This window comes from Vipera berus (genome assembly GCF_964194415.1).
Source record: "Vipera berus genome assembly, chromosome: 2".
NCBI lineage: Eukaryota > Metazoa > Chordata > Lepidosauria > Squamata > Viperidae > Vipera > Vipera berus.
This window is the reverse complement of record NC_138203.1, coordinates 224,016,833-224,032,408: the sequence shown is the minus strand read 5'-3', so window position 1 is coordinate 224,032,408 and position 15,576 is coordinate 224,016,833. Positions and strand designations below refer to the sequence as shown.

Genomic DNA, 15,576 nt, shown 5'->3' with positions numbered 1-15,576 from the left:
TTGGTAACTCTTTCATCAGGTTTTAAAAATATATTAATTTCTTTTGTACACTGGGAAAAGAGAATTTAAATATCTTTCTTGACTAGTTTCATTTATGTAGCTATCCAAAGAGTTGATCTTATTCCACAGAAAAGCTTCCAAGATACAAGATGAATGTCTCTGTTATTGCTTCATATTACAACTATCCCTTGGAAAATAACATCACACCAAATGAGAGATGTAATGTCCTATTTTATTTTTTTTTGAAAAAAATAAAAAAGTAGGAAAAGTATGAGATGGAAATTTGTGTATCAGATTGTTTCCAATCCCTTTTAATTGAAATGAATGGCAGCAAGAAAGTTAGAAGCATGGCATCAGGAAGGGCCTCTGACCAGTAAATACTCAGTTCCATCCAGTCTGCCTGATTCTACTGAAAGGTAAGGGATTAGAGGGTCATAATAAGTGAGGTTGTTTTTTTGCCAAAACAAAAGAAAACAAGAAGGAAATAACAAGGGTGTATTTACTATAAGCTTAGGAACTTTTAAAAAAAATGTTTTTTTTAAATAAACAGTAAAACATCGTTTAAAACTTTTAGAAAGCTGCAAACCAGCTTAAAGGTTCAGATTAATTTGGAATTATTTATAAAGAATCCTTCCTGCAGGAAAATGTTTTAAAAAGTGCAAAATTTTAAAAACTAGACACTACAGGAAACTAATCATTTCAATTAAAGATAAGAACAGATACATTTGACTAATAGATACAGAATGGTGCATTGTGAAAATACTGAAGGACACTTTTGAAGAATGGTGTCAAAAGTTAATATTAACAATGTCAGTCAACAGCAATATCTGACTTACATGGATAGACTGTTTAAAAAAATGTAATGGAAGAGCAACAAGTACTGCAAGTAAGAGACTGAGTTGAAAGTGGATTTAACAATGACAGGTTACAAGAATGACATGGAAATTTCATTCACTGGACATACAAAAAAAACCTTATGTTTTATTAATTAAAAGGGACAAACAAATAATAAATCAAGGGAGTGACCTGGATAATTTTCCTATATTGAACTTTTAAAAAACTGGTTAAAGTTTTGAATTTCATGAGAAAGGAGAAAGAAATGAAAAGAAATCAACTTTCTTTTATCTTTAATGAGAGTACTTGAAAAATCAAGTTTTATTTAATAATAGGGAAAAGTAGGATCTTGCCTGAGTAGAACCTCTGCAAAGACCAATATTCTATTTTATTTCTATTTGACATGTTTTTCTAGAAAACAGTTTAATTGATGTTGCTGCTTTCATCTTCAGGTCAGTTTTTTCACCCAATTAACTTTACCATACTTGAGGTCCATCCTGGATCTACTCCAGAGAAACCAGATGCTACCATGCTTGTTAAAAATCACCAGCTTACAGTCACCAGGTAAACAATAATTCAAGTATTGTGGAAATGGTATTTTACCTGCAGGAGGTTTGCCTCTGAAATTTTACTTTCTGTGATTTTCCTGCAGGGGATGGCAAAAAGACTACACTGAAGATTCAAAGCATGGCAAAAATGTTCCTTGTTGGTTTATTCACAATAATGGAGAAGGTCTGATTGATGGCACATACACTGACTACATAGTCTCTAATCTGTTTTAATCAAACATTTAACTATGATGATGGCATTTTGAAACAATCAAATATTATTACATGACACGTGCCCAACGACATCAAAATCCTAATAAATTATAATTTCTTCTCTATAATGAAATAATTCTATACTGTATTATAAACTTACCCAAAGAGAATCACTAGTTAACCCACAAAACTCATGAGCTACTGTGTCTTCCATTTCTTTTAAATATTAGCTCTGAATGTTTCCTCTCTATAGTTAAATGAAACAAAATATAATGTTGTTAGAAAGAGCTTTTTAAAATATGTTAAGAATCTTATAAAAACCTATATAACATCTTAGAAAATGTTATGTAATTTTCAACTGATATTAAAATTTGTATGTGTATATGTGTTTGTATTTATTTTATACACAATAGCTAATAATTATCATCGGAAAGACACATTATTACAAAAGCCAATGCAATAAAATTACTTAACAGAATAACAGAAAACTAGAATAACAGAACTGGAATTGACCTTGGAGGTCATCTAGTCCAACCCCCTGCTCAGGCAGGAAACCCTATACCATTTTAGACATATGGTTGTCCAATCTCTTCTTAAAAACTTCCAGTGTTGGAGCATTCACAACTTCTGGAGGCAATTTGTTCCACTGATTAATTGTTCTAACTGTCAGGAAATTTCTCCTTAGTTCTAGGTTGTTTCACTCCTAGATTAGTTTCTATCCATTGCTTCTTGTCCTGCCTTCAGGTGCTTTGGAGAATAGCTTGACTCCCTCTTCTTTGTTGCAACCTCTGAGATATTAGAACACTGCTATCATGTCACCCCTAGTCCTTTTCATTAAACTAGACATATCCAATTTCAGAAACCATTCTTTATATGTTTTAGCCTCCAGTCCCCTAGTTCACAATTTAACAGCAAAGACAAACCAAACATAACATAGACATATTTAACATACTTAAAACAATACCTCACAATATATCCAAGCATATATAAATCCATGTATATCCACAGCTAAAACAAAATAGAAATTACCTTGCCGTCTTCTCTATTAATCTTAACACTAGTTAAATAAAATATTCTTTAAATCCCTTTTAATGGCCCTAGAGCTTTTATGAAAATAATGTAAAGGAGGAATCTGATTCCAGAGAAGTGAAAGAGGTCCCTGCTCAGAAAAATGTAAGGAAGAAACAGGACTGTAGGGAGAACTAAATCCTGAGTGGGTGAGTTTCCTAACAAAAGGACTGGTAGTTTAAATGGGACTTATATAATGCTTTACAGTGCTTTACAGCCCTCTCTAAGAGATTTACAGAGTCAGCATTTTGCCCCCAACAATCTGGGTCCTCATTTTACCGACCTCGGAAGGATGGAAGGCTGAGTCAACCTTGAGCCAGTGAGAATCAAACTGCCGAACTGCTGGCAGCTGGCAGTCAGCAGAATTAGCTTGCAATACTGCATTCTAACCACTGTGGCATTCAGAATCCTGTTATGTTGCCAAGGCCGAAGCAGGTTATGATAGAGCTCTTTATTGCTCTGCCCCTGCAGTAGACATTAAGGCTCCATCCCCACTTCTCTGAAGGCAGCCACCCTCAGTCCCACAAAAGCCAGTAAGCAACAAAACCAATTTGCAAAGACAGAGAGTCCAAAGAGAAGTCCAAAGAGAAAGTGCAAGCCTACAGGGCAAAGTCAAGGTCCACAGGGCAAGGCTAATCCACAAGGAAAAAGGCAAGTCCACACAACAGAAGTGAAACGTAAAGGTAAACAAGTCCCTGCTGATTTTACTTTGCTAATCATTGCTGACTCTTAGAGGCCAGTCTTCACCTCTGTTGCAAGGCCACTGAGCCAGTGTTGTCCGAAAACATTTCTGTTATGTACTGGGCTTTTGGGTACCACACTACGTGCGTTGCTGGAGAGCTAACGGCTCTCCAGCAACCCAGACAGGCCGTCTCCGGGCCTGCAATTGGTCAGCCTCTGGCAGCAAGCAGATCCTGCTTCACCGTTTAAAAGGGCTGAAGTTTTTGAGGGGTCGGCAATACTCGCGGGAGGGAAGAGACATTTTCCCCTCCCCTCTCTAGGCCGGCTAGTAAAGCTACACTAGTGGCCGCGTGCTCAGTGGACGCATTCCCTGAGCCCAAGAAGCAGGATCCAAGAACACAGGAAACGAGGAAAGATGCCGAAGGTCGGCAAGCTCAGAGAGTTCGACATAAAACATCCAGAAGAATGGCCATCTTACCTCTCGCAAGTGGAGAACTATCTATGGGCAAACCAAATTGCAGAGTGAGGCCTAAAGGCCACCACATTGCTGTGCGTGTGCGGACAAGCAACTTTTGTCCTAGCAGAAAACCTTTTCGCACTGATGAAAGAGAAGCTGACTGGGCATTTTCAGCCCAAGATGTTGGAGATGGCGTGGCATTTTAAGTTTGACCAAAGAGTGCAGTTACCCAGTGAGACAGCTTCAGAGTTTATTGACGGCCTAAGGCAGGCCGCACGCCTTTGCAAGTTCTCGAACTTAGAGAAACGACTGAGAGACCAATTTGTCTGTGGCCTTCAAGACAGAACTCTTCAGCAGAGACTGTTTGCTAGACCCAATCTCACATTCTCCGAGGCACAGGATGAGGTCATGGCCAACAAAGCAGCCGGGGGTGCAGTGCAAACAGTGCAGCCCACCAAACCTTCAAGGGTTGAAGATTCTGTCCATCTTGAGGTCGCCAAATGCGTCACAGAATCGTCAGAAGATGAAGAACCCGAAATCAACAAGCTCCAAAGGTAACAAACATGCAAAACCGCAGAAACCACCAACGAGAGAACAATTACAAGGCAGTTCTCTTATCTAGATGTAAGGGGTGAGGAGGCAACCATCTTCGCGCCAGTTGCAGATTTCTCTTGGCCATGTGTAGAGCTTGCGGAAGGACCGGGCACATCATGGTGGTTTGCAGAGCCCGCCAGAGAGACAGGCCACCCAAACACCAGTCGAAGGAACTGACTAGGACAGGTACTGGGGCCCAGGGTCCAGTTAGTGTGGAGTTCTTCAGAAGCCGGAGGAGCATTTGCCCCACCGGGGCTCGTCATCCCCTCAAGCCTAAACTCAAGCTCTCGATAGAGCTACAAGGAGTTCCATGTAAAATGGAGTTGGACTCCAGCTCAGCAGTATCGATCATTTCTCAAGACATTCAACTTTGTGTGTAGGTGCAGTAACCACTGGGCTAAACTAAGGCCCTCAGATATTATTTTAACAGATTTTCAGAACGCTCACATTAAAGTTAAGGGTGAAGCCACATTATTGGTAAAATTTAAAGGGTTTTTTGGGGACCTGGATGTCATAGTAGTAGAGGGCCAAAGAATGAGTCTTATTGGACTTGATTGGTTTGATGCTTTGGGCATTTAAATTATGGGCATTAATAGTACACAAACTGCAGACCTCATGACTGTTTGTGAGGAATTCGCGGATATTTTCGAATCAACCCTGGGGACGTACACAGGCCCACCAATTTCATTTAAGTTAGATCCTAACATTGTGCCAATTAGGATTAAGCCTCGCAGGGTCCCTTTTGCCCTAAAGCACAAAATCAATTCTGAAATCGATAAGTTAGTAGAACAGGGAGTATTACAGCCTGTTGATGGGGGGAGTGGGAAACTCCTATTGTCACCCCCTTGAAGTCCAATGGGGAAGTTCGCATTTGCGCAGATTATAAATGCACATTAAATTAGGGCCTTAATCAACATGCTTATCCAGTTCCTGTAGTCAGCCATATTTTAGCCTCCTTACAAGGAGGAACCATTTTTGCTAAACTTGATTTAGTGCAGGCGTATCAGCAATTGCTGGTTGACGAGGCCACAGCCGCAGCTCAAACAATAGTAACTCACAGAGGGGCATTCAAAGTCAAACGCTTGCAGTTTGGTGTCAGTGTTGCACCGGGTATTTTCCAAGGGATTATGGAACGCATTCTTAAGGGTATTCAGGGTGTCTGCCCCTATTTTGATGATGTTCTCATTGCCGGGGAATCCCCAGAAGTGTTGGCCAATAAGCTCAGGGCTGTTTTGCAGAGGCTCCACAATGCAGGCCTCAAATTAAAGAAAAACAAATGTAGTATTGGGGTCTCATCAACGGAATTCTTGGGGTTCCGTATTGATGCTAATTCCAATTCACCCCGCTGATTCAAAAGTGAAGGCCATCAAAATGGCTCCAAGGCCTAAATCAAAGGAAGAGCTGCAAGCATTTTTGGGCCTCCTAAATTTTTATCACACATTCCTACCTCATAAGGCTGCGATAGCAGAGACCCTCCACAAGCTGCTTGATAAAAAAGCCCCTTGGAAATGGACTAGCTTACACGAAAAAAGTTTCCAGGATTTGAAAGCCCTTCTATCAGAAAAGTCCACTGTAACTCATTACATAGAGTCTAAACCTGTATGTCTTGCATGTGATGCATCTCCCTATGGGGTGGGGGCAATCTTAAGCCACATAGAGAAAAATGGGAAACAGGTTCCTATTGCGTTTTATTCTAGGACCTTATCTTCTGCTGAGCGCAATTATGCACAGATTGATAAAGAAGTCTTGGCCATAGTGGCTGGAGTCAAGAAATTTCATGATTATTTATATCGCAGGGATTTCACTGTCTACACTGACCACAAACCTCTTTTGGGATTGTTCACAACAGACAAACAAACTCCCCACATACTAACTCCAAGAATGCTCAGGTGGTCTATATTTTTGTCTGCATACAATTTTAAGTTAATTCATAAACTGGGGAAGGAAATGGGCCATGCGGATGGCCTCCGCAGACTACCACTGCCACTAATGGATCTTGATCCAGCTCCTGCTGCTAAAATATTGTCCATTCAGGGCTTACCTGAGTTTCCCCTCCACGCAGGGGATATTGCTGCTGAAACTGCCACAGATAAAATTCTGAGCAGAGCGTTGCCATAGGTATACACGGGCTGGTTGGAAAAAAGTCCAGGCTCTGAATTTCAAAGTTATTTTGTCAGGAGACATGAGTTGTCTGCACACAAGGGCTGCATTTTATGGGGCAACAGAGTCATTATTCCCTCTTCATTGAGGGACAGAGTCTTACACTCTTTACATGAAGGCCATCCAGGCATTGTAAGGATGAAAGCCTTAGCTAGAAGTTACCTTTGGTGGCCTGCCCTGAATAAGGCTGTAGAGGATCAAGTTCATGGTTTCTATACTTGCCAGCAATCTAGGCCTGAAATGCCTCAGGCCCCAGTTCACAGGTGGGAAGAAACACACACTCCCTGGTCCAGGGTTCACATAGACTACAGTGGGCCTTTTCAAGGACAGCTTTTCCTGATAGTAGTGGATAGCCACTCAAAATGGCTGGAAGTAGTTCCAGTCCCTAATATGACTACTGCTAGGACCATCCAGGTGCTGAGAAAACTCATTGCAACACATGGGTTGCCTGACGTTTTAGTTTCTGATAATGGGGCTCAATTCACTGCTGCTGAGTTTCAGGCTTTTCTTAGAGCTAACCTCATCAGACATGCTACGTCTGCACCATTTCATCCTTCTTCGAATGGACAAGTAGAATGCATGGTGAGGACAACAAAGGAGGCACTCAAGCATATTATCACAGGTGACTGGCATCACAGATTAGCAGATTTTTTGCTCTACCAGCATTCTACACCCTGCACTGCTACAGGTAAAAGTCCTGCTGAGCTTCATTGGGGAAAATGTTTAATTACTAAACTGGACAGGTTGCATCCAGACAGAGTGGCATCAGAAGCCTCTAGACCAAAACCCCTGAGGGGGCTGCAAATGGGTGATTTGGTTTGGGCCAGAAACTATGGGCCAGGAAATTTATGGGTTCCTGGTCAGGTGACCAAGGCATCTGGACCCCTATCTTACAAAGTGGGGTTGGAGGGAGGGCGACTGGTCAGAAGACACATTGACCAGCTTAGAAAGAGGTTTCCAGAATGGTCACTAAGAGAGGACTGTGGCATAAGTCCCTCCCGAGGTCCTCAAACTGGCACCCAAGCCAGCCCACACCAGAACCACTAGGGTTTCCCCTTCTCAGCAGAAGTTGATTGCAAGGAAGAACCAGGTAGCTCAGAAGTGCAACATGGAACCCCTGACCAGGCGAGCCAGCCAAATCTCAGCAACTGCTGTGCCTACTCTGCAGAACAGACTGACTCTGGGGTGGGCTAACCTGGTGAGGCCAGCCAGAGCATTTCAATTCCCCTGGACGATGGAGCACAAGGTGACATGGGTCTACTTAGCCCACCGGGTAAGCTGGTAGACCACAAAGTGAGTGGAACTCCAAGGTGTTCCTCCAGGCCACACAAACCTCCAGCGTATCTTACAGACTATATTGTAAAATAAAGTGATGTATAGTGTGTGACAATTGTACCACTACCTACAGAAATTGGGGCATTTTGAAACTGCTTGTAAGCATGTTCATTGAGACGTTGTTTAATCTCTTGTAGTACTTACTGCATTGGCAAGCTATTTAGCCGTTGTTTAATCTTATTGTAGTCCCTAATGCAATGGCACGTCTGTAAAGGTCACTTAATATCATTCTAGCCACCATGAATGCATAAGCATTATTTTTTTATTATTTTTTTATTAGGTATTTTGGTTGTTGGGAGTGATTCATAAGTCTTGGCTGTTGTCAAGTTTATTAAGGGGATTATAGCCTGATCTTAGGAGGGAGGGGTGTTATGTACTGGGCTTTTGGGTACCACACCACGTGCATTGCTGGAGAGCTAACGGCTCTCCAGCAACCCAGACAAGCCATCTCTGGGCCTGCAATTGGTCAGCCTCTGGCAGCAAGCGCGGGTTCAATCTTATTGGCTGCTACCATAGGGCTTGGCTATATATTGGGGCTGGGAGCAGCCCAAGCTCAAGTACAGTTCCATCTAGAAATAAAGAATGAGTTTCTCTACACTCAGCCGTGTGTCTTCATTCCTGCTCACCAGAACCCACAACATAACAATTTCTACAGTCATGTGGCTAGCATGACATAACAGAGTGCCGTTACCTTCCCACTGAAGTGGTGTATAGTTATCTATTCACATTTGCATGCTTTTGAACTGCTAAGTTGGCATGAGCTGGGTGAGCAAATAGGACCTCACCCCGTCACATGGAGCTCAGGTCTCAAACTTGGGTTGTCGGCTTTTTAGCCAACAAGTCCAGCATCTTAACCACTGAACCACCTCGCCACCCCTGTACTAACAGAAGAGCCAGTCATAAAGTTCTTGGGATAGTACATATCCTTTCAAACTGAAAGTGCCAATTTTGGAAAGATCTTCCACATAAGAAGTAATTAAGCAGGCATACAAGCCTAACAGTTGATGCGTTTCTCATCTATATCATTCCGCTAAAGAGACAGGAATTTTTTTTAAATAATATTGTATTAGTTTTTCAATATTTACAATAATATCTTTAGAAAGCAACGTGGTGTCCAAGTTATAATAGTTCCATTTTCAGACAGATACATATTATTACAAATCTCCACATTATTATAGCTAATACTTCCTCTCTTTTTTCTTCGATATATATTATCTCTTATCTAAGTTAACATATTTTTATTGCTATCCATCAATCACTTAATAGTTTATTTTATTTTATTTTTTGAATGTATATCCATCGATCTTTTAATATATTTCATATTTTAACATTCCATCTTTAAAACATCAAACACCTTATCTATTTTTTCTAGCTTTAATTTTGTATTAATATTAAAATTAAAACATTTAAGATTTTGATTTCATATTACTAAATAACCTCTTTTTCCTTTATACAATTCTCTTCCATACTTAATACTGTAATCCAGTTCTCATTTATCTCATTTCCATATCTATATCAATTTTATTTTATTTAAAATAATAATCATTAAAATACAAATCGCAAGGAGAAAAAAAGAAAAAAAGAAAAAGAAAGAAAGAAAGAAGAAAGGAGGAAAAAGAAAAGAGGAGGACAATAAAATATTCTTGTTTCTCATTTAGTTTCCACATATTAAACCTTAACCAAAATTTGTTCCATTTTAACATTCAATACATCCTTCATATCTCTGCATCCAAATATACTAGCTACATTCTTAACATATATACTGTACATCTTAACCCATATTGTTTTAAAAAATTCAATGTTTCAATGTTAATTTAATTTAATTTAATTTAATAATTTGATTTCTATACCGCCCTTCTCCCGAAGGACTCAGGGCGGTGAACAGGGCAATACACAATAAAAATCAGATACAAAAATTAAAAAACCATTAAAAACCAATTAAACATCATGCCCATAAAATCAATACATATTAAGTTAAAAACTAATTTTAAAAACCCAACCCCATCCCGTCAGACCAGGCCAGCTTGTTCGAAAAAGAATGTTTTAAGATCGCGCCGGAAGGAGCGAAGGTCGGGGGCCGTCCGGAGCTCAACCGGTAAGCTGTTCCAAAGGTCTGGCGCGCCCACAGAGAACGCTCTCCCCCTGGGGGTCACCAATCGGCATTCTTTGATCGGCGGCACCCTGAGGAGGCCCTCTCTGTGGGAGTGCACTGGACGGAGGGACGTTGACGCCGGTCGCAGGTGTTGCCGTAGGTAATCCGGACCCATGCCATGAAGGGCTTTGTACGTCATAACTAACACCTTGAACCTCACCCGGAGAGCAACCGGTAGCCAATGCAGCTCGCGGAGCAGAGGTGTAACATGGGAGTATCGGGAAACTCCCAAGATGACTCGCGCGGCCGCATTCTGCACCAGCTGGAGTCTCCGGGTGGACCTCAAGGGCAGCCCCATGTAGAGAGCATTACAATAGTCTAGACGAGAGGTCACAAGCGCATGAGTGACTGTGCGCAAGGCATCCCGGTCTAGATAGGGCCGCAACTGGCGCACCAGGAGAACCTGGGCAAAGGCCCCCCTAGTCACAGCTCCAATATGCTCTTCCAAAGAGAGCTGTGAATCTAGAAGGACCCCCAAGTTGCGGGCCCTATCTACGGGGGGTAATAGCTCACCCCCCATGGCCAATGATGGGATAATCGGAATTTCCCGTGATGCCGGCACGAACAGCCACTCAGTCTTGTCAGGGTTGAGTCGAAGCCTGTTCCTCCCCATTCAGACCCGGACCGCCTCCAGGCAACGGGACATCACGTCGAGGGCATCGCTGGGGTGGTTTGGGGTAGAAATAAAAAGTTGGGTATCATCAGCATATTGGTGATACCCAACTCCAAAACCACGAATGATCTCACCCAGCGGCTTCATATAGATGTTGAACAGGAGAGGTGAGAGAACCGATCCCTGAGGAACTCCACAAATGAGAGGTCTCAGGGTCGATCTCTGCCCCCCTGCTAACACCGACTGCGAACGTCCCAGGAGGTAAGAGGAGAACCACTGGAGAACCGTGCCTCCCACTCCTAACCCCCTGAGACGTCGCAGCAGGATACCATGGTCGATGGTATCAAAAGCTGCTGAGAGGTCTAAAAGGACTAGGACAGAGGAACAACCCCTGTCCCGAGCCCGCCAGAGATCATTCACCAGCGCGACCAATGCCGTCTCCGTGCTGTACCCGGGCCTGAAACCCGATTGGTACGGGTCTAGGTAGTCAGCTTCCTCCAAGAACAAAGGGAGCTGATGCGCCACCACGCTCTCAACAACCTTCGCCAAAAAGCGAAGGTTGGAGACCGGACGATAGTTGTTTAAAATTGCTGGGTCCAAGGCAGGCTTCTTGAGGAGGGGTCTCACCACCGCCTCCTTCAAGGCGGCAGGAAAACTACCCTGACTCAAAGAAGCAGTAATCACTGCCTGGAGCCAGCCTCGTGTCCCATCCCGAGCTGCATAAGTCAGCCAGGAGGGGCACGGGTCCAACAAACACGTGGTGGAGCTCAGCTTCCCCATGATCTTGTCCACTTCTTCAGGGGTCACAGGATCGAACTCTATTCATTTGTATTTTGTTTTTTATCTTTATTATTATTTTTGTTAAGTGATCAATATTTTTATCTACTCATCAAATCATTCTCGTAATCCCAGTACTATCCTGTCTATTTTAATATTATGTATTTCAGGCCTCTTAAAAATGTTCATATTTCTTCAATCTTATTCTTGCTTTCTTCCTTTGCCATGTCATTTTATGCTTCTTTGCCTCCAGGTCATCAAAGCATTCTTGTATTACTATATTATGTTGAGGTGGACCTCCAATCTTCACCTTTGAAGAGTTAAAGAATCTACCAATAGCACCAAGTCTTATTATTTTCACCTCTTGATACAATTGTCCTGGTCCAAGTAAACATCCTTCCATATTTTCTTCATCACCATCTTCAGAAACTTGTATTTGTTGACTATTTAGTTCTTCTGCCAATATATTTAATTGTTCAATTTCTTCTATTGAGTCCTGTCCCAATAAAATATTAGTTGTAATCACAGTCTGAGTTTGGGTTAGTTTTATTGAAATACTTTCTAACTCTTTTCCAAAGGCTTTTATTTCATCGCCAGCTGTAGAAAGAAGCTGATAAGTTTGGTAGGATATTTCCCACAGAGCATGAATTTGTTTTTGAAAATCTTCCATTGTAGACTCTCACACCTGACGTTCAAGGTTATTCTTTATCTTGGGTTTTTGTTTTTGTTTTTTTTTCTTTAAAGAGAAAGTCAGAATTGCAATTTCAAATTTAGCCACTGGGTGTCCTCCAAGTACTTTAAGAATACTTTTCTTTTGTTATTTGTTCCTTAAACATTTTGTTTCCAAAAAACCTCCACCCCTGAATTTGTTTGCTGCCTTCCGAGGAGAGGGTTAAATTCCCCCTCCCTCTTCACAGGGGGGAAAGTACTTAGCAGCTTAATTAGGTGAAAAAAGGATGATTGAGGTACAAGAGAGGAATCTTACTCTCGTCTCTTCCACGCTGCTTAATGTTGCCTGATGTTAGCTTTGACTGATGTTAGCTGTGACTAGGGGGTCTTCGCCCAGGTTCGCCTGGTGCACCAGTTGCGGCCCTATCTGGACCGGGATGCCTTGTGTACGGTCACTCATGCGCTCGTGACCTCTCGTCTTGACTATTGCAATGCTCTCTACATGGGGCTGCCCTTGAGGACCACTCGGAGGATCCAACTGGTACAGAATGCGGCCGCGAGAGTTGTGTTGGGAGTCTCCCGATACTCCCATGTTACACCCCTGCTCCACAAGCTGCATTGGCTCCCAGTTGTCTTCCGGGTGAGATTCAAGGTGCTGGTAATGACCTACAAAGCCCTTCATGGCATGGGTCCGGAATACCTCAGGGAGCACCTGCGGCCGGCATCAACTTCCCTCCGCCCAGTGCGCTCCCACAGAGAGGGCCTCCTCAGGGTGCCACCGGTCAAAGAATGTCGACTGGTGGCCCCCAGGGGGAGGGCGTTCTCTGTGGGCGCGCCGGATTTATGGAACCATCTTCCGGTTGAGCTCCGGATGGCGCCCGACCTTCGCTCCTTCTGGCGCGATCTAAAGACCTACCTGTTCGAACAAGCCGGCCTGGCCTGATGGGTGATGGTTTGGGTTTTATTGTTTTTTATGTATTTTAACTTATTGTTATAGTTTTTGGGCATCTTGTTTAATCTCTTTTAACTTTTGTATTCTTGTTTTTTAACATGTATTGCCCTGTTCACCGCCCTGAGTCCTTCGGGAGAAGGGCGGTATACAAATAAAATTATTATTATTATTATTATTATTATTATTATTATTATTATTATTATTATTATTATTATTATTATTATTATTATTATTATTATTATTATTATTATTATTATTATTATTATTATTCAGCTGTCTGCAGCTTAGGAGCTGGCCATATTCCTATGGTCAGTCTTTCGTCCGCCGGTACAAAGGGAATGCAGGCACTAACGAGGGGGTTCCTGCCCCCCCCCCGCATTTCTGCAAAGGTCCCTTCTGTCTGGACACCCCTCCAGGGTGACTCTTTGGTCCCTCTAGGACCCCCCCAGCGATGCAAATCTGGACGTGGAAGATGGGAGCCATCCTCCAGACATCCATTTTACAGCTGTAGACAAACCGGAAGCCAGGAAATTTTTATCATGCATAAAATTATCAGCCTTAGTTATTTCTGTGCCATATGCAGCAGTCTATACCAATGGCAAAGACAACAGCAAACAGTTGTTGTACATATTTGGGCCTAAGTACACCCAAACAATTCTCACTTCAACATATGCATGCTATTCTATTAGGTTAGAATCTCTATTTAGACAATATTTTGTAAGCCAATAAACTGCTGCCTATCAACCAGGAGATCCATGCAGTGTAGTGCAGTGTAGTTGCCATTATTTTAATTTGAAGACTGCATATGTCAAATTACTGTGGATGAGGGGGGGGAAGGGGGAATGATAACATCTTTTTAAATCATAATTTTCATTACAGTTCTGTCTTTTGGGAAATTCTTTAAATTGGTGTTTCTCCAACTAAACAGAAGTGCTATCTATTCTCCCTCTAGGTAGCAGAAAACATACAGACTTGAAAACTTCTATCTTTGTTGCAAATCTCTGTCCTGTTTGTGCACCCAGTTATTATCTATGAATACCTCCAAAGTAATAAATTACAAATTGGAATAGATTTTATCCACCTTTAGGCTGCCAGAGGACAGGGTCAAACTAAAGCAAAAAATACTTTTTTAAACAAGCCGATATATGCCTGTCTCAACTCATAGGTTGGGGAAAACGAAGACAATGTCATGGGCCAAGTAGAAAAAACAGATACTGTTAGGACAGCTTTGTGCCATCCTTAGGTGTGAAAGGGTGGATAGGTGGGGGAGGTCCTGTCTGTTAATTATAGTAAAGGTTGGGGCCAAAAAATGGACCTCACCCTTTTTAACTAGTAATTGGCTGGAACACCATTATTAAATATAAGAGGTAACCTAGGGGTGTTTATTCTTAAGGAACTGCAGGTCTGTTATCTTTCTATTGAGTATGTTACAGAGTTTCATCATTCATTCAGTGATTTTTGTTGTTATGGCTGAGATCTAGATTATTGCAGAGGTTTTTGCTGCTTCTCTATCCAGCCAACCTTTTTCCAGATTTTGTCAAAAGACATAATTCCACAAAAGCACAAAAAAACAAAACAAAAAAGTAAATATATAATGATAAAATGATCATATGATTTCACTTACATATAGAACAGAACAGAACAGAACAGAACAGAATAGAATAGAATAGAATAGAGCTGGAAGGAACCTTGGAGGTCTTCTAGTCCAGCCCCCTGCTCAAGCAGGAGAACCTATACCATCTCAGATAAGAGACTGTCCAGTCTCTTCTTTAAAACCTTCAGTGATGGAGCACCCACGATTTCTGGAGGCAAGCTGTTCCACTGGTTAATTGTCCTCACTGTTAAGAACTTTCTCCTTAATTCCAGGTTGCTTCTCTCTTTGATCAGTTTCCAACCATTGTTTCTCGTCCTTCCCTCTGGTGCTTTGGTGAATAACATGACCCCCTCTTCTTTGTGGCAGCCCCTCAAATACTGGAATACTGCTATCATGTCTCCCATATTTCTTCTTTACTTTAGACTAGCGAAACCCAAGTCCTGAAGCTGTTCTTCATATGTTTTAGTCTCCAGGCCTTTGGTCATCTTAGTTGCTATTGTTTGAATTTTTCCCAAACTCTCAACATCTTTTTTGTGATATGGTGACCAAAATTGGCTGCAGTATTTCAGGTGTGGTCTTACTAGGGTTTTATAAAGCAGCACTAATACTTCGTGTGATCTTGATTCTATGCTTCTGTTTATACAATCCAGGATTGTATTAGATTTTTGCTGTACACTGCTGGCTCATAATCAAGTGATCGTCCACTAGGAGTCCAAGGTCCCTCTCACAGTGACTGTTTTTGAGCCATGTCTCGCCCAATCTGTACTTGTACCTTTGATTTTTCCTGCCTAAATGTAAAACTTTGCTTTTCTCCACTTTGAAACTCATTTTGTTGGATAGGGCCCATTGTTCAAGTTAGTCAAGATCTTTTTGGATCCTGAGTTTGTCTTCTGGGGTGTTGGCTACTCCTGTCAGTTTGCCGTCATGTG

General features: G+C 41.9%; 1 protein-coding gene across 1 annotated transcript in view; it reads left to right on the top strand.

Annotated features, from left to right (window-relative positions):
- The window catches only part of LOC308662912 (inter-alpha-trypsin inhibitor heavy chain H3-like), a gene marked incomplete at both ends in the record, with an annotated part of 40,129 nt that extends 38,513 nt beyond the window's left edge, over nucleotides 1-1,616 (top strand). The window contains 2 exons of the mRNA XM_081319056.1: nucleotides 1,287-1,398; nucleotides 1,487-1,616. Of these exons, the coding sequence (XP_081175182.1) occupies nucleotides 1,287-1,398; nucleotides 1,487-1,616 (242 nt within the window). The remainder of the gene's footprint in view (nucleotides 1-1,286; nucleotides 1,399-1,486) is intronic.
- Between the last annotated feature and the right edge of the window lie 13,960 nt (nucleotides 1,617-15,576).